The 18,287-nt window shown below is 53.8% G+C and overlaps 6 protein-coding genes across 6 annotated transcripts; 3 read left to right on the top strand and 3 right to left on the bottom strand.

The window, feature by feature from the left end:
- Positions 1–999: 999 nt before the first annotated feature.
- MFIFM68171_02726 (uncharacterized protein) lies at positions 1,000–2,476 on the top strand (the record flags this gene model as incomplete). The annotated part of the gene is made up of 2 exons (XM_071058148.1): positions 1,000–1,686; positions 1,769–2,476. The coding sequence occupies 2 exons, from the start codon at positions 1,000–1,002 to the stop codon at positions 2,474–2,476; spliced, it is 1,395 nt and encodes a 464-aa protein (XP_070914249.1).
- Positions 2,477–2,545: 69 nt separating this feature from the next.
- MFIFM68171_02725 (uncharacterized protein) lies at positions 2,546–4,717 on the bottom strand (the record flags this gene model as incomplete). Its single annotated transcript, XM_071058147.1, has 4 exons — positions 2,546–3,558; positions 3,625–4,089; positions 4,165–4,211; positions 4,284–4,717. The coding sequence occupies 4 exons, from the start codon at positions 4,715–4,717 to the stop codon at positions 2,546–2,548; spliced, it is 1,959 nt and encodes a 652-aa protein (XP_070914248.1).
- Positions 4,718–6,288: 1,571 nt separating this feature from the next.
- MFIFM68171_02724 (uncharacterized protein) lies at positions 6,289–8,133 on the bottom strand (the record flags this gene model as incomplete). The annotated part of the gene is made up of 2 exons (XM_071058146.1): positions 6,289–7,597; positions 7,670–8,133. 2 exons carry the CDS (start codon positions 8,131–8,133, stop codon positions 6,289–6,291), a joined length of 1,773 nt encoding a protein of 590 aa, XP_070914247.1.
- A 2,657-nt stretch (positions 8,134–10,790) lies between these two features.
- Positions 10,791–12,725, top strand: MFIFM68171_02723 (uncharacterized protein; the record flags this gene model as incomplete). Its single annotated transcript, XM_071058145.1, has 6 exons — positions 10,791–10,934; positions 11,013–11,366; positions 11,453–11,834; positions 11,892–12,160; positions 12,232–12,606; positions 12,687–12,725. The coding sequence occupies 6 exons, from the start codon at positions 10,791–10,793 to the stop codon at positions 12,723–12,725; spliced, it is 1,563 nt and encodes a 520-aa protein (XP_070914246.1).
- A 1,592-nt stretch (positions 12,726–14,317) lies between these two features.
- Positions 14,318–15,071, top strand: MFIFM68171_02722 (uncharacterized protein; the record flags this gene model as incomplete). The annotated part of the gene is made up of 2 exons (XM_071058144.1): positions 14,318–14,574; positions 14,648–15,071. 2 exons carry the CDS (start codon positions 14,318–14,320, stop codon positions 15,069–15,071), a joined length of 681 nt encoding a protein of 226 aa, XP_070914245.1.
- Positions 15,072–15,260: 189 nt separating this feature from the next.
- Positions 15,261–16,232, bottom strand: FSH3 (Family of serine hydrolases 3; the record flags this gene model as incomplete). The annotated part of the gene is made up of 2 exons (XM_071058143.1): positions 15,261–16,036; positions 16,106–16,232. 2 exons carry the CDS (start codon positions 16,230–16,232, stop codon positions 15,261–15,263), a joined length of 903 nt encoding a protein of 300 aa, XP_070914244.1.
- Between the last annotated feature and the right edge of the window lie 2,055 nt (positions 16,233–18,287).

Raw genomic sequence — 18,287 nt, 5'->3', positions numbered from 1 at the left:
CAGCGATATTAAAGCTACTCGAATCGTGCTCTCGTTGAGTCGTCTGCACTCTCGTTGCCATACCCTAGTGCAGCTGAGTAGGGCCGGGGTCCGGTCGATGATGCAACCTCAAAAGTTCCGTGTTTATACCCCTACCCCGCATCCGGGGCCTACGGGTTTCATTTCTGGTTTAGTATTAGGTTCGCAGCGTACTTCACCGTAACCGTAATAGCGTACACCAGAATAGTTCAACTTGGCCATGTAAATGGTTGTGCTAACGTATGCCATTGGCCCATGAACTCGGTCACTTGAGCTGAGATACGTAAGAGTTATTTTGCCACATTCGAGACAGCCGTGCATATCCTGAGATACAGCACATTTATGTGGGCAATTAGTAATGAATACGAAAAAGAACAGGAAAAATAAGTAAAACTAACTCTTTTGCAACACTAACTCGAAGTGCGGTTCTTTTAACTCACATTCTCAAAGCCCGCAGTTTGGTACAAGGGTCAAGCACCATGACTTTGCAATCCCAGTAACAGCACAATAATATACAGTGCTCCGGCATACCTTTTAGGGTAGAACGCTATATGAATAATAATAATGATATACAGTGGTCTGAATAAGGACAGTTTGCAAGAGGACAGTGCCCTATTCTCAGAGCAATCAGGGGCGTAGGTGGGTAAGGTAGGTATCTATGGTTCAGCCCAACGCGGCCCCGTAATGCACATCTTCCCAATTGAGTTTAGCCAGATACTTGTGCTACGCTACGTACAGTACCTACGTAGGATACCACAGCACTAGATTTCGCAGTTGCAGCCTAATAGTAATCCGTATCCGATCTTCAACTTCCTGGTCAGAAGCCCGGGCTGCAATCGCCACAGTCGCCAAGGCGTCGCTCTCCCACAGCTGTAAGACGCCGCCTTATCGTATATTAACTACGCGCAAGATCAACTTTGGCGCCTAAGGTGCCTACTAACCGCGGCCAACATCGTGCCCAGCACTCACCGGCGTTGGACCATGCCTTCTCCTAGCCGAACCCACGACGGCACACGGCCGCGACATTGCTTCATCTTCCGTCTTCCCAACGAGGTTCTAGCCGAGATCATCGAGACGGTGGCAGCCTGGCCGGACAACGCCGATCAGTATATGTTCCAGGACCTCTATGCAGATCACTGGGCCATGACGCTGGTTTGCCGCCGGTTCCATCTCCTTGCCATGCCGGTCTTATACTCAACCATCATTCTCGGAGATGTCATCGAACCTCCTTTCCCTGAACTGCTCAACAGCGCTATATACACATCTGTTCTCCGTAAGTCGATGATGCTGCTCCACCGCAGCATCAAAAACAACCGAAGCCTCGGGTTGATGTGCCGAGGCTTGGTGTTTGACCTACGCGCCTCTGCTGTTGACGTCGGTTCCAAACTCTTAGACGTAGCCGCTGATCTTGTTACCTGGTTCACCTACACCAAGAGTCTGCGCATCCGCGAGGTGCCGGGAGGCTGTCGATCTAGCGCTTACGCCACCTGCCTTACCGCAGCCTGTGCCAATATGCCTCGTCTGGAACGACTCGTCTTGAATGGGATGCCTGGAGATGTCATGCTCACGGCGCTGAGAGACAGGATCAGTTCGAGCATCAAGGAGCTGAAGTTGACTGGGCTATCCAAGTCCCGGAGCGATGGAACAACTGGCTGGATCCGCCCAAGGGTAAATGGCCCTTTGCCTATCCATACTTCCTTTGCGATGAAGTATTTTCCCGCCATGACTTTATTGTTGATTGGTGTACTAGGATGCAACTTGTAAAGGCCGGGGCCCGTTCACCGAACTCTGGATCAGTGACTTCCAAGACTGGCTGGACTACTTCGTCGAGTTGATGAGTTGGCCAGAAAAACTTGAGAGATTCACTCTCCTCGGAATGAACCGACTTGGATATCACCATCTCGATTTGCAATCTGTGTGGGGCTGCCTCGTTCCGCACGCCTTGTCACTGGAATCAATCCGGATCGGTAGCATCTTCAACCAGCATCCATACTTACACCGAGTGCTCACCGCGGTAAGCTTCAACCCATTCGAGCGCTTGACGTTTCTGAGCCTATCGTACTGGGCGACCGGGTCGGGCGAAGGCGAGGCGAACCTCTTGGCGCCCCGTCTTCAGACGTTTGAGTGGATGTTTGACGCCCAAGATCAACGGCAACTGTATCTTGATGACTTCCAACAGCAGGAGGAAGACTTTCTACGCAAACTTGCGAACGGTGCTATAACCCGCAAGGTTCCGCTGCGCAAAATCCTCATCACAAAATTTGCCCCAGAAGCAACTACTAGGCGCAGCATTGGGATGGGGGTAAACTCAACGCTTATGGGCGGCTTGGACGCCCCTCTGGAATATCCCTGGGATCGCATGGGCAAGGTCGCCGGAGAACTCCTCCCTTCAGGAATCCAGCTCTTGTACAACGAACCGATAGTCACAAGGGAGGAGTTCAGAGCGGGCTGTGTCTAGCAAGGTCACCACAGTAAATGATCAGGGCGGGTCAAATACATGTATGGTATTACTTACAGCACGGCACCGTTACCATTTGGGCTTGGTGCCGGGACTCTCAATCGTTGTCTCGTACGTATCCGACCTTACCACCATGTCGGGCCAGACACCGCTCTCATCGCGGCGCCCGTCGCGCAATCCCTCTTGGAACGCAAACCTCTCAAAGCTGCGTGGTCGTTCCGGCTCAAACCCCTGATAAACTTCAGAACGTCCGAGCGACACGACCCGAATCTGCCTCCTTCTCAATTCTCTCGCTACACCAAACGACGACGTCAAGGCCGCCTGCAGCTCCTTGGCCCTCCCCAGCTCCCGCATCGCCGCCATCCCATCCCCCTCACCGCCGCGATCCTCCCAGGCCTGCTGGAACCTTGCCGCCATATCAATCTCGACGAACCCCGTTGAGGCCAGTATCCCCTCCTTCCTCAACACCATGCCCAAGATCATCGCGCCCACGGCCACGACCATGACGGCCGCGCTGGCAATGTACACCCACACCACCCACCCCACAGCCAAGAACCTCGTCCTCGACTGGCCCTTCACCGCCACCGTCTGCATGTCATCCGGCAGCGCAAAGCGGCCCCCCATCAGCTCGATCATCTCGGCGGGGACGCTGTAGTTTGCGAATTGCAAGCAGGTGACCATGAACTGCTGGGGGATGGCGAGGAAGTTGCGGAGGTGGGAGAGGGGCGAGTGGGAGTCGTCCGGGAAGACGTCCTCGTAGAGGCGGATCAGCCAGGTCACGCCGTAGGTGACCGACTTGATGACCGAGACGTCGTTGGGGCTGCTGCCGGCCTCGAGCGAGGGCGGGTGGAAGAGCTTGGAGAAGATGGCGAGGTAGGTGGTTGCGTTGAGCGTCTCGCGGATCGGAGCCGAGGTCGGGGAGACGTCGAGGATGGAGAAGTCGACGCCGTTGTAGGCGGTCGTGGCGTACTGCTTGTAGCGCGTCATGAGCACGGCTGTGGCGAGCGGGTCCGATTGGAGCCAGGTCGTGTTGGAGGCGCAGAGGGACCGTTGGTACAAGACCGTGGGGCAAGCAGCCCAGCCTCGAGAGCGTGTCAGTAGCGTAACTAACTAGTTCACCGGGATCATTGCCTGTTTTGGTTACACACCAACCGCGAGAGAGTCGTTGACCGGCTTCATGCAGATCTGTAGCGTGTCATTGTTGTGTTGCCCGTAGGTATGGCACTCGCGTGTCCGGTCAAAGTCGAAGCTCGGTGGCAGATTGTCAAAGCGGAGGAGTACGCCGGGAGCGTTCTGTATCTGGATCGTCTCCGAGTTGCGGAATGTGCCGCCTTCCATCAATGTCATGTTCAGAAATGGGGCGATTTTCCGCACCGTCTCGACTCCGCCTGGGAGGAAAACTGACGTGCAGTTTGCCCCGCAGTCGGCTATGGGCGTGGGTGCTGCATATTTGGGGACGTCGAGCAAAGTCGGAATCCACGACATGAAGAAGACTCCCAAGTACGACGGCGGAATCACGGCAAGAAGGGCCTCGTCGAGCGGAGCGCTGGAGCCTGCGAAAACTTGGGTGCGTTCGGCCGTCTCCCTGAAGTAGTATACGAATTCCGCTCGATCTGCATCGGGAAAATAAAGGGGAATCAGTTATTTGATATTCTAAGATAGCACGCAACGAGAGGGGGAAAGATGACATTTTAATATGGATCCAAAGTAGAGTCCGAATACGGGCACGAGAAGTCTTGAGTTCCCCGAGTTAGTCGAGAAGAACACAACGATATGATGTTTAGCTCAACATGCAATGATGCAATACCTTATTATACCAATACAGCCGCTTGATAATTTTGTCATAGTCAGGAAGAAGACGGGAATCCACTGCGTTGAACTGCTAAGCTGGAAGAAGGTCGTTGCCGAGACGCCTGAGCCGGTCGACGCCAACTGCCAACGCAGGACGTCAAAGGCGCCCATGAGCAGGACCTCGAACGTGTTGCCGAGAACCTGCGAGAGGATCGAGACGACAAGATTTGTGTCCGAAGCAGACGGCAGAAGGCTGCCGATTTGCGGGTTGTCGCTGAGCAGGCTCTTGTAGATGTAGACGCAATAGAGGGTGCTGAAAATGGCTGTAAAGACCCAAAGCGTGGTCAGGGGCCATATTTCCCTGGAACTGGAATCCTTTGTAGGGGCTTCATCTCGTGGTTCGGACAGCACCCTTCTCTGAAGGATTCCGGTATTCCTAGTGAATTCCATCGTCCTGCCGGGTTGTCGCCGAGTCGATGTGCGGCAATAACATTCACATCGGATTTGCTGAGACGTTGGGCAGATAGGGGTTCGATTTGGGAGAAATACCGGGGCAAGCCGTCACACACACACACGCGCGCGCGCGCATACACACTCAGCTCAAACTCAGCCGCTTTGGTGACTTTGCTTCGAAGCCTTCAATTGGTCTAGAAGGGGGTAGCAGCGGCGAATTAAAGCATGCTCCGTATCAAGTGATTGCCACATCACTGCTATTTTCGTGTCCCGGGTAATATACGAAAGGGCGGCAACCACAGTGTAGCACTCGTGCGACGTTGTTGATGAATGCCGTAGGCCCGTGGCCGGGCGACCTTCCCTTTTCTACTCCATCTGCCGGCAATCTCACCGAGTGGTGCACAGCGCAGACCATAGGGTTTTTGCCCCATTCAATCGGGAATATGACCATCGTAGCCGCGCGACAGCGTAATCTTTAAGGTTCTGCGCGGGAAGTTTATTCGGAAAGTCTGTTCATGGCCCAGGACAAAGTCTCAAAAGTTTGATCGGAGGCCGACAAGTGCGGATCATGCGGGGCCGTCGGCCGGAACGGAGCTTGAATACGCGGCGGCAAGTCAGTGGTCTAAACGGGCTAAGGTATCTAGTTGGGGTAAATCCGAGCATTTTGTATTCGGAAAGGAACTCGGACCAATTATATCAGTGTTCATCATCGCAGGGCATTGCGTTTCAAAATGAATAATGTTTTTTTTTTTTTAAAAAAAAAAAATCAATACTCAGTTGTCTACCACACGTAGAATATCCCATTCATATCAATATATACACCCTGACTACAGAGTGCTTTAGGGGGGTATTATTAAAAGCTCAGCGAAATTAGATATGAACCACACAGCTCATGAGGTCTCAAGGATCATAACATTACACACGCTGAGTATTGACTTCGCCGAGAAGAAACCGCTTGCCTCTGAGCCGACAACGCCGCGGTTGATTGGAAAGCCAGACGTAGTCTTTAGCTCTTGTGTTCATCTCCGTCATGCTCCTGCGCTTTCCATTTAGCAGAAGCGGAAGGGATAAAGTTAGATCGACAGGTATATTTTAGTTACTACCTTTCACCTAACCTGTCTCTTCTTTCTCTTCTGACACTACTCTATTTTCCTTTTTTTTCTTTTCTTTTTTTCTTTTTCCCTTTTCTTTTCGTTCTTTCTTTCTTTCTTTCTTTGTTTCTTTTTTCCTTTTCTTTTTTTCCTTTTTCATTTTTCCTTTTCTTCTCTCTCTCTCTCTCTCTCTCTTTTTTTATGTGTATAGCGGGGGTTGGTTAAGAAAAGTCCCTCTACAACGCAATAAGACCCTGAGCTGATGGAAACTATGATATCGGTCTCACACGGTATATCCTATAAATGCGCACACAAACACAAATGGCAGTGCGTATGATTCAGACTGGTAATGCAACGACTTCGAGGTACCTATCCTTTGCTATGGAGTCATTCTGAGATGTAACAGTCCCTCAACGAACTGATGGACTGAGGTCAAACTAGCTCTTCAACGCGTGCTGAATTCAGCCGTACTCTCTCCTATGAACTGGTCAGCCAGGCCCGTAGCTCAGTACAGTTGTGCTGGGATTGCACCTTTAGCCGCTCCTCCATAATTTCGTTGGCCTCTTCGTGGTATCCCGCCAGCTGCAGACGCTGCTCAGTAACCAGGGCCGTCTGTAACCAAAATAAGTCCTTGGGCGTGTCAAGGCTCTTTTTACGATACACTGCCGCCTTGGCCGTCTCGCCGTTGTACTCGGCAACGGACGCCATGAAGTAGTTCGCACTGAATACCAAATATCGATCCAGGAAATGCCACTCGGTCACCGGCAGGCCTTTGTTCCTGGGATTGTCCTCGATTCGCCGGACCAGTGCTGTAAGCATCCGGTTCGCTCGCGTCGCCGACTCGGGCGTGAAAAGAGGGAGATACATGCGCACCAGCAGGTGCTCGAGCTCCAGCATGCGGCTGGTTGTCGCGAACGTGCCACGCGTGGCCAGCGACTGCTTCACTGCCTGGCAGAAGTCGGGAACAAGAGTTTCGGTCATCTTAGGCTCCGGATTCATGAGAGTGATGTATCCACGCTTGAGGTGGACGGTGAGGTCGTCTTGTTGGCCTCGCACTGCGGTGACCCGCTCGATCCAGATCTCCCACCCCCGAGTAACGTACATCCGCAGCAGACAGTACGCCGTATCTTGGTGATGCGAGAGCTTATGGAGACTTTCGGCAATCTTGTTGATCGGGTGGTTTGAGAGCTTGATGCTGGTGAATTGGTGGAGGTAGCCAGCGAAGATGGAGAACATATCCGTCCATCCCATCGACAAGACGAGTTGAGGTACTGCTAGACAGCAATCCCATACTGCCTCAATGTCAAGCCCTTCTGTGAGAGCGTGTTCAATCTCCAAGAAAGCGTGGCGGAGCATCTCGCCACCCAGTTTCGTGCGGCGTCCGCAGAAGTGCTCCAAGGAAGCTCTGACCTGCTGGAGGATCGAGTTCTTCTGCTGTAGCGATCTGTGGAGTTGGCCATCCAAGCCGTCCAGTGTTTCCCCTGGAAATTCAGCCTTCCAGGGTGTCTCCCGCTCAGACCAGTGAGAAATTAAAGCTGCGTATGCACCCAAAGTCAATTGCATCTCTCGATCTGCCCCACTGAAGTGGAGGAGCCGAACGAATTGGGCCTGTGTAGTTTGGGGGAGATGCGGTGTTTGTCTGCAGATTGTCGCTCCTTGCACATTGGCTTCGGTACATTTCTTTCTCGCTGTCTTGGCTTTTGTCGGTTTCGTCGAGCCGGGCTTGCCTGACTTGTTGTACTTTGTCCACCCCCATTTCGCAAACTGTCCCTTGTACATTCTCGCGCTAGGATACCAGTCTTGTCAGTCATTGACGAGGACCCGTAGGTTCAGACGTTATTCAAGGTCAGTCACGCACGTTGCTTTGAACTGGTGCTCTCTCAGCATTATGTCGATGACTTCGTTTAGGATGAGATTCCTGTCCATGTAAAGGTCCTGGATGATGTGCTTTCTTGCCTCCCAGTCGGCTGGGTTTCCGGGTACTACGAGACGGGCCTGCGGGCGTTTTCCAATAGGGGTTAGAACCTGGCCGCAACTAGGTGCCGTAAGAGACTTGGGAAGACCCGATACGGCTATCAGCGACGAAGGGTCAGGATATTCCGGTAGCTCAAGCGGTTGGGGGAACTCCGAGAACTCGAGAATCGGAAGTGGCGTCAGATTAGAACTTGGGTTCGAAACGGAAGTGTCCGCTCTAGCGGGAACTTCTTTGATGGTTGGCCGAGAGCTTAAGACCCCGAAATTGGAACAGTGCAGCCTCGCGGAAAAGCCATATCGGTTGCCGGGAGACCCCGGAAGGACGGGGGGTTCGCATAAGAACGACATAGTTGCGTGATGGCTTGTACGTAGTGCTGATGCGGACACAAGTAGCGAAGGATGGCTCCATCCACAAAGAGGAGCCGGGTTCGAACGATGTTTCCGAAGCTTGATGCTGGTTGGTTAGTTAAACTGCAGGGAGAGAGGCGTGCCCAGGGTCTGTTGTAGGTTGGGTGAATGGACAATCATTATGGAAGGGTTCGGATGTGCAAAGGTGGCTCGGCTTCTTCTTTTTCATCTGCCCAGCCATACTAGGACTCGCTATTCTCCTACATAGGGTGCAGTCCAGGTTGTACACCCACACGGCCACTGTAATGGCCCTCAAGCCCCCCCAGCGGTGCCTTCATCGTTCCCCTGATTTCACCGAGCGGCCCGTTTAGATTGGCCGTATCACTTATCTGTGATATTCGATGCTGCTGTGTGCCCTAAACTAGTTACACAACGGCCATGCCAACGCAGAGAGCCGTTGCAGCGTGCCGCCAGCCACCGTATTAACACGTCGTTCAGAGTGAACAAGCGGTCAACGCTCAATAGATACGGCTAATCCACTGACCGCACAACCCTCGGCCGCATATAAGACCTAGGCATAAGGTGGGTTTTGTCTGGCAATAACGGTGACTGCATTTACTTGCTCAATCACAACAACCTCCAGGCCATCGACACTCATTGGCCTAGCACCAATTCGAGAGTTAAACCTTGCTCAAACGCATGCGGGTGAGCTAAGACAACTCTCGCCGGCTCCTCTCCGCCCGGTCCCACTCGGTGTTACAGCCCTAATCTGCGTCTTGATGCCGTGCGATGTTAGCTGCTACCGGAGATTGCCGCCTGACAGCCAGGAGGCTACCCGCTTCCGTCCCGCCCCTGACCAAGTAAGTCTAGGTTTCAACCTGAGTAACACTCTAACGGTCCCATATACCGGTTGACCGAGGTGGCCACGCCTCGATAGTTGGACTTATGGATAGGTTTACTCGGAAATATCGAAGACGCGCCCGAGGAAAGCAGCAGGCATGCTGCGCACCATGGTTCATAATTGCCCCGGAGATGCTTTATTCGGATGTGGGGATGATTTGTGCATGCCTTGTTGTCTAATATAACGTCGCTAACTAGAGCCGGAGACCTTTGGTTCTCGATACATTTATCAAGTAGTGCTAAACGAAGAATGTTTGCGAGACGAAAAGAGCGCCCTAATGGCCTTGCTCCCAAAACCCAGCTTGCGCCATCTCCAAAAGTCCACTTTGCGGGCGGGTAATACTCTTCCCAACGCTCGTCTCCTCCATCCATGTCCAGCATGTTTCTAGCTTTCCACATGTTGAACAGACTTTTTCGGTACTCACTCAGCACCTTTACAGCAATTACTACCTTGGTACGCCTGCTCCACTAGCCAACCATAGGTGTGCTGACATGTCTTAGACATCAAGGTACTAAGGTGCTGGTCTGTTGAGGATGGTTTGACAACACTGTGTCTCTATGCTCCGAGTTCTCGACGCTTTTGGAGCCACAACTCGGAAGACCAAGCAGAATCTAATCATCGTGCCATCTGCTAGTGGAGCCCGACTACCGCACTGGAGCCAATATTCCTCTATCACCGCGGGGCCGTCCTACGTGGTTGAACTTTGAGTGGCGGCATTGATTACCATTCACAACCATGGACGGGCCTGTCTCACCGCCTCCCACTATCGGGGGACGCTGCAGAAACTTATTAGCACAGGTCTGACATCTTAGCGTCGATACCGCAGCGCGATTCCGAGTGTGAATCACTGAAATGGCGCGGATCACCGCGCTCTTCTACGGTCAATTTCGGACCTAGATCTCGGACCGACTTCTGCAACCCGAGGAGACCCCCCAGGCTCCGGGCCCCTGACGGTCCCACAAGCAAAGCCCAGCAAAGACGGCCTTCAGGTCTCAACCGTAGAGCCAAGCTCGTCTCTAACTGCCTGTTCAGTCCCAGGGCTTCGGGTGGCTGTCGCACGGACTTGCTGGTCTGGCTGCCCTGGCTGCCCCGGCTTCCAGGCTTACCGAGTTGGGGGACATTGGAGCTGACGAGAGATAGCGCCGTCGTGGTGCGGGAGATGTTACCCTCGTGCGGAAACCTGCAAACCATACGTGGTGACAGGGACTTGTTTGGCTCCACGGCCGGCAGTATTAGCCCTCTTTTCAGCCGTTACTCTTCACAGGCTCCGCACACCCAATGTATCATGCACTCTCGTAGTACTGTGCGTGACCCAGATCCGGGGATGACCGGGTCCGCCGCCCCCGCTCGGTCCCCCGCTTGGCGCCCTTCTCCAACAGCCTGAAGACATCGAGATAACCGTCCGTCCGCCAAAAATCGACGAACCGCATGCACTTTCTCCGCATGGGCAGGGTATCTGCCAAGCGCTCATCCGGCCGAGTTTTGGTCGGCATTTGACCGCCAATCCCCAGATTGGTCCAGGCCGGGTCTGCAAGCAGAATAATAGCCAGCCATATTAATTGCCACGGAAAACCGACATGGGAATATATGTAGTACCTCAATGGAGTGGCGCGTCAAAAACGTGTTTCTCTTTCAACTCTGCATCCTCCAGACCTCATCGACTCGGCGCACCTGCCTCTTGGCGGCAAGAGTCTAGATCCCACGTCTTGAAAGCGCCAACACCGCGAACAGATACACTCGGTTCCAGCCTCTCAGGATGGCGTCAACGGCGGCCGAGGAGACGTGGAAGGCCCATTGGAAGTGCTTCGTAGCCTGCGGCATCATTGTGCTCTCTCCGTTCCAATATGGCGTCGACTTCGGTCTCATCGGCGGTTTGCAGGCCATGCGTGGCTTCCTCGAGGTCCGTCGATGGGCATCCGACTTTCCCCATTGTTGCGTTTTACAACATGGCGCTGACTCGGGCCCCGCCCGTCTACAGATCTACGGCCACGAAGCTCCCAACACGCCTCTCGGGTGGAATATTGACACGGTGCGACAGCAGCTCATCTCTTCATTGATGACGCTCGGCGCTTTCATCAGCTCGGGAACGGCTGGGCTCGCCGCCACCTATCTCAGCCGGAGGCAGTCCCTCTGGGCCGCTTGCCTCTTGTGCTGCGTCGCCAATGTGCTCATGATGGCGACCGAGGATATTGGTGCACTCTATGCTGGCCGCTTCCTCATCGGACTGGCAAACGGATACTTCATGACTTTTTCCCAGCTGTACATCCAGGAGAGCAGTCCGGCCAAGTACCGCGGCTGGTTCCTCACCATCTTTCAATTCTTCACCTCTTTTGTGAGTAATAGTTGTAGTAGTACCCGGGACGCGGGCTACATGGGCAACCCCATCATCAATCCTGAAACTAATCGCTCCCGCTACAGGGCACGCTCATTGGCACAATCATTGACTGGGCCACCGCAAAGAGACCCGACAAGTCGGCCTATCTTATCCCGCTGGGCATGATCTACATTGTTCCCTTCATCATGACCGTCGGCTTATTCTTCATTCCTGAGTCGCCCCGCTGGCTCATTCTGCGAGGGAAGTACGACGAAGGAGTCAAGTCTTTGCGATGGCTAAGGCCAGTTGGTGCTGAGGTTGAAGCTGAGGCGTCCGAGATCCGCGCCGCTATTGATAAGGAGATCGAGCTAAGCAGCGGCGTCTCCATCCTTGACATGTTTACGCACCCGGTGGACAGGCGGCGTACCATACTATCCGTTTGTTCGGTGACTTTGCAGGCGGGTTCCGGCTCAATGTTTATCATCGGTCAGTCGTTCCCCAGACATTGTGTCGGAGAGGCATGACATTGACAGAGCCCCACAGCGTACAAGGCATACTTTTTGGGCATGTCCAAGGTTTCGGATCCCTTCGCCATGAGCAACATCCTCAGCGCAATGGGCATCCTGGCCATCTTCTTCAACTCGCTCATTGTCGTTCGGTATGGTCGCCGGCGTGTCATCATGATGATGGGCCTTGGCCTATGCGGTATCCTTCAACTTATTATCGCCGTCGTATACGATAAGCAGCCTGGCACTACTTCAACAGGTACCGTGATTGTTGCTTTGACGTGCATATACATGATGAGCTATAATGTGAGATACACACCCCGTTCACCCACAAACGATACGCGAGTTTTTATTGACATTGCCTACTCTCTACCCAGGGCATGATTTCCACCTACGCATGGCTCGCCGGCGGCGAGATCCCTTCTCAGCGCCTCCGCAGTTATACCTTTGGGTTGGCGGCAGCTGTGGGCTTCTTCTTCGCCTGGCTCACCACCTTCACCGCCCCGTACTTCATCAACCCGGAGTCTCTCAATTGGGGTCCGCGGTACGGGTATATTTGGTTCCCCTCTTGCGTTGTCAGCCTCGTCTGGATCTTCATCTTCCTTCCCGAGACCAAGGGACGCACCCTTGAGGAGATCAATGAGATGTTTGAGGCCCGGCTGCCGGCCCGCAAATTCCACAAATACGTCTGCGTTGGCCACATTACTGCTGAGAAGACTGGAGAGAGGCCCGCTTCTTCAGAAAATGAGAAGGTATGTTGCACATCGGTATTGATGCCAGTGAATGACAAGGTTGGAGTACGTTTTGACGCTAACGTTGTGTCTACTCCCAGGCGACAAGTGATATCCAGCAGACTGAATTTAAGGCTTAATATTACCATGTTATGGACAGGGAACTCTGACATAGAATGGAGGATATGTACCTGCTTTATAGTGCTCCCATGCAAAGTTGGCCGTGCGGTACGCCTATAACGATCTGACTCTGCTCATGTTACTGCCATTGCGTTTGGTAAGAGCAAGTCGCGTGTTAAATCTTAGAGTACGATATCGACAAGCGTCCCCATCCCATACCTCTCCATACTTAGAATCCAAAACCAGTATACTGTCGCCCTTCCTTTCCGTCTCCTCCTCTAGGGTATCTCAGTGGAACCGGGCGCCTTGTCTCCTTGTCACCCTTGTCTCGCTCAAGCATCCTGTGATCTGCACTTGCGGCGGCACATTCAGTTCAGTAGCCGCAAGAACTCCGGCGGTCGGAAAACCGCAAATATAGTGACACCGTTAGCAAGGACTCGGCGCCGGAAGGACCTCTGCAACAGCAACCCACTTCCAAATCTAGCCATCGGACTGGGCCTAATACTACTATACTCTCTATGAATACTTTCCGGGGCCATTCCTGCGATTCTTCGGCTTCCTCGCTGCGGAACCAATCTAACCGGTATATGTACCATAAGCCATGGCATCAAATAGTGAGTACCTCCCAGCTGCTCGTCATCCCTGCTGGTCTTCAATGTTGTATTGCCGCCAGTACATTGCCGTAATCTCATGATGTGCGCTCGACGTGAACAGTTCATGCGGCCCGGTCGGTTGTTTATAAGTCTCGCTGGGAGAACCTTTCTTGTTACTTATGCGTGGCTTCCAATTCGTGGTCTCAATACCACTGAGGCTCAATCCTAGATCAAACCGTATCGCCCTACTCGCAATAGCACGAAGCCTCGGGACCGCACTGCAATTGACGACTCGCAAGTCAGGGGCGGCCAGAGTTACAGGTATGAGCACCCAAAGTCGCTACAATTTGGCTCAGCGTTACACTATTGGGCTTGTTTGCCAAGATCATATGCTGATTACAATGGCCGGATTATGGGACATTGCAAGCTAGTAGCAAACACGGAATTATCGAATTAACGGCTAATGGTCTTGTAACATAAGAGCTCGGCTCCTTTGTTTAACCACTACCTTCAATGTTTATCTGGGTACTTATACAATTCTGTTTCCCATTCTGCTTTGTTCTTTGTCTACTCATTTGTGAAGCCCCTCATCACAGAAGGTTAGAAGAGTTGTGGGATGGTCGGGCGGTTGAAGTGTTGTGACGTAAAAGTTGGCCACTCAACCGAAGATCACTCCCACCACCGCGGTCCAACAGCACAATAACCCCTGGGTTCTCGACCCCGCGTAATGGCGTAAACTGAAATATTATCCATTGTCATGGGAGAAATACAATATGATGCTGCTCGCTCGATGTGGGGCGCTGGCTGCAGATCATGTAAATATTCGATTGTCTGGCAATGGCTCTGACAAAAGCATGACGACATCGAGTTGGATAAACCGTAAAACAGCCCAAGCGACATATATTAAAACTGAGATGTGGAAGTCTCGGACTACAGAGGTCCAAACCACGAGACCTCAGATTCTTCTTTAGACTGTACCTCGACGAACACATCGAAACCCGTTGGATATAATCACTACAATGGCAGGACAAGAGCCCGACAAGTCAAAACTTAACGAAATTGCTCACCAGGCGGAGCAAGACCTCAACACATACCAGGCGAAGACTGGCGCTGGCAAGGGTCGAGCCACCGGGCTCGAGGACTTCGGCGTCAATGACTTGGTCGAGGACAAATTCCCCGGTGCTAGCGTCAAGGTTGGCGAGGACCTGGTGACGAACCGGGGTTACAATAGGCGGATCCCGGGTGATGAGGGCGGAGATGTCGATGAGACAGGCCGGTAAGTGTTCAAATCCGATCCCCCAGAAGCACGGAGGAAGAGGCAGACGCTGACGGCTCCCTGTCTGTTGCAGCTTTATTCGAGGATCGGCCTATGAGGGATCTGGTGGGCCCGAAGACAAGACGGCGCACATCTACCAGCATAACCCGGGCAAGACCGAGGAGAGCACCGTTAAGGGATGGGGCAAGGACCCGCAGCAACTCGAGCGGGCCAACTTACGCACTGACAGGCCCGACCTTCTTCCCGCTGAAGAAGCCGTCGGCGGCCGCGGACGTGAGCCGGCAAGGCAGGATGAGCTGTCAGAGCAGGGTCGGCTGGCCGCCAAGGCGAATCTAGGTCTCGCCCCGGAGAGCCGTAAGGAGGTACCCGCGCAGGGAAGCCGAGGCAGCCAGTTTAAGGGGGAGTATTATGAAGCACCCGAGGAAGTGCCTGATGCTCGCGCTGACCAGAACGAGATTCCGCCGGAAAGCGTTGTGGAGACATCGAAGACTATTTAGGAGGGAGAGACCGGCGACGAAGGATCTCGTCTTTCAAATCTATGTCTCTATCAGTCTATCGTATTTAGTAGATTGTAAAATAAAATGGTGAAAGATGGGCTAAAAACCGGAACCGTGTAAGACTGTTGCCGTCTACACTTGCAACTACCTTGTCCTAGTGACGGCAGCCAGCCACAGTTGCGTTCAGTCCTACTTGGCTTCCATTGAGTCCTCCTCAAGGCACTTCCGTATGAAACCCGCAAGAGGCATCACCCACTCCTTGCTGACAGGAACGTAATGGCCTCCTGGGTGCACCATGACCATCGGCTCCTCGCATCTTTCTATGAGGCCCTGACTCCGGCTTTCATCCACAACCGTGTCCAAACTCCCCAGGAAATGCAGCGTCGACGTCTTCACCTTGGGCTCATACAACCATCCCAAATCCGCCGGCACCGCATAAAACCCGCTGTAGATGACCGCAAACTTGAGCGGCCGCCCCCCGTTCGCCTCCCTCACAGCCTTCGCCCACCCCTCGTGCTCCTTTGCTGCTCCCACAGTCCTCGGAGCGCGCCCGCACTCCATAGCAGAAGCCAGCATCGCGGCCATACACCCGCCCTGGCTGAAGCCGATCACCCCGTCGACGAAGCCCCCGTCACCATCAGCCCCGTCTGCACCGCCGCCGCCGCCACCCCTCAACTCAGTAACAGCCTCAGCCAGCCTGCGCATGCCCTCTTCCACCAGCCGGTACGTCCCGCTCGCCTCGTCCTTGCGGAACCACGCCCACGAGTCCGTCGCCTCCTCGGTCTCGCCGCCCTCATCATTGGGCCCGGACGGCTCATACCCGGGGATGTCCCTCGGCGACAGACGGTTCGGCGCTGTGGGATACAGCAAGGCCGGCACCAGGCCGAGCGGGGCCAGCGCCTTGGCCAGGAGCTTCTCCAGGGCGCGTGTCTTTGCGCGGAAGAGGGCGCCTGACTGGGTGTACCCTAGCCGAGCCGTTTAGTTGAAACCGTATCTATGGACGGGTTTAGGAAGAAGAGAAGCGGTGGGCTCACCGTGGAGCATCAATATCCTGATCTCCTTTTTGGTTTTTGTGTTGGCATTCTTGGAGTTTGCTGCTGCCCGTACCGAGGGGGAATCCGCCCGGGAGGGCGGTTGTGGTGTGTCGCGATTATCCCCCATAGTGCAGAGCCAGTTTTTTCTCGGAAGCGTTATTGGTAATGTCAGAAAGCGTGGTTGTGATCTGGTTGCTACCTGGAATATCTGCAGCATGGGGATATGAGCTGGTGAGTGTTTGCGTCCAGTGATCGGAGTGAGTTCGGCATTGGGGAGGCGTTGCCGTTTCAGGCCTGAGTTTTGGGCTAGAAATCTGACGGGAGAATTAAGTTCTCAGGTGGGCCCGCTGTTGCAACCTCCGAAGACGCAGACGAGAGCACCACCTTGTTGTGGGAAGGCATGAGGAGCAAGGGGAGAACAAAATGTATCATTCTTGTACTGGAAGATCGGCACATTTAAGGCATGGGTTATCGCGGAGAAAGTCTAAAACGCACACGTCCTACACTCGACACAGGTAGCCGTCACCCATAGCGTCCAGACCACCTTGTACACCCAACTACTCCATGGTTCGGACAACGGCCCGAGTAAATAAGCCATCACGAAACCAAATATCAAAGCTAAAACGACAATTTGCGGGAATGTAACCTCTACTGATTCCCAACGTCTCCGTGAGTATCAAGACGAACTCTCAACGTGGGCGCCCAGCAACGGGTAAGGTTGATCTATGCCAGGAGCGAAAACATCCACATCAATGGAGAAAATGATGGTGGATGCCGATAGACACGCTGAAATCAACGTGCCAACTGGCAAATACTGTCGACTGTCAGGTTTCCCCAAGGTTTCACGAGTTGACAGGCACAACTCGCCATCATCGAGGCTTTGCCGGCATGGAGAAGCTGACGGCTAGGAGGTTGACATAAGTGGCACATCCCTCGTAGATGTCTGGGCACGGCCTCAACCACCGCTAGAAGCATCATCACGGAAGCTCCCCCACAGTCAGCGGCCAGAAGCTGCTGAGTGAACCATATCCTCTTGTCACGTCCCTCACTTGCATGGCTGGACCGGTGTTCGACAGCTCAATTGGCGTTGGCTGCTGCTCTATGGTACAATGCCTTCGCTTTGACAACTCATTGGGGGAATCGTGCAAGGAAATGCCACGTCGCTCTCGTCTGCGCTGCACCGTCATCACCAACGTCACCCGTCTAATGCGAGGCGGACTTTGCGTTAGGATTCCGCGGGTCGTTCTTGAACTCGTTGGCTACAACATATGGTCAGTTCGGGCCGAGCCGGCAGGAGTGTGATGCGCGGGCATACTTTGCATCATGCCGCTCTGGATCGAGTTGATACCGTAGGCAATGACCGCGGCTGAGAACTAGTCAGTCGTCTCGTACTCGATGACCACATCGACGTGTCGCCGCAAAGGACAGCGGAGCTAACGAAGGGGGTCGGGACATACCGGCAGCGAGGAATGGGGCCATCGGACGCACTGCAGTCATGGTCAGTTGAGAATGCCAGGCAGTCGTGTGAGATTCAATTGAACATACACACGGGCGTCGGGAACTTCTTGAGCGGGGTGACACCGAACCAAGACATGTTGACGGATTCCTCTGGTGATAACGACGGAGGCTCGGGTGACTTTGTGGATGGAGAGTTGTCAAGTTAGAAAACGAGCGTTTTTCGCGGGTCCAGATTCCGAAGCTTGCGCCAACCGTAGAGCAGAGTACGGCCTAAAATTTCAGGTGTCAGGCTGAGGACGGGAGCTGTTGTGGGCCCCTGCCCGGCCCTGGTTCAGGTTCTTTACGGAGGCCGTGGAAATGATTCTCCGGCAGGGGGCTTGGACCCGACGGGACTACCTGAGCTTGGGCTCCGCGTGACATCATCAGCCCCGCAACTCGCCGTCTGGGGTACCTTAGCACCTGAGGCAGTTAGCAGTGCCAGGACCTGAGACCCTGGTGGTGCTTGCTCAGCTGCCCGAGCTCTTCACTCGGTCCAGGAGCCAGCCCAAAGCTCCTCCTGCTTGCTCTTTGCAACTGCAACCTCGAACCGTCCTCAAAGTGCGGGGTGAGCAGCTCGCTTCGTTGCACCCGTTTCCATTCGCCCAATTAACCCGCATCGCTCCCCTCCTCTCTACTTCCGCCGCCTTTCCGTACTTACCATTTGATACCCGACCTAGGTTACCGT

Source organism: Madurella fahalii, assembly GCF_045866475.1.
Source record: "Madurella fahalii IFM 68171 DNA, scaffold_1, whole genome shotgun sequence".
Classification (NCBI taxonomy): domain Eukaryota; kingdom Fungi; phylum Ascomycota; class Sordariomycetes; order Sordariales; genus Madurella; species Madurella fahalii.
The sequence above is the reverse complement of the archived record's forward strand: the minus strand, read 5'-3'. Positions and strand labels throughout refer to the sequence as shown.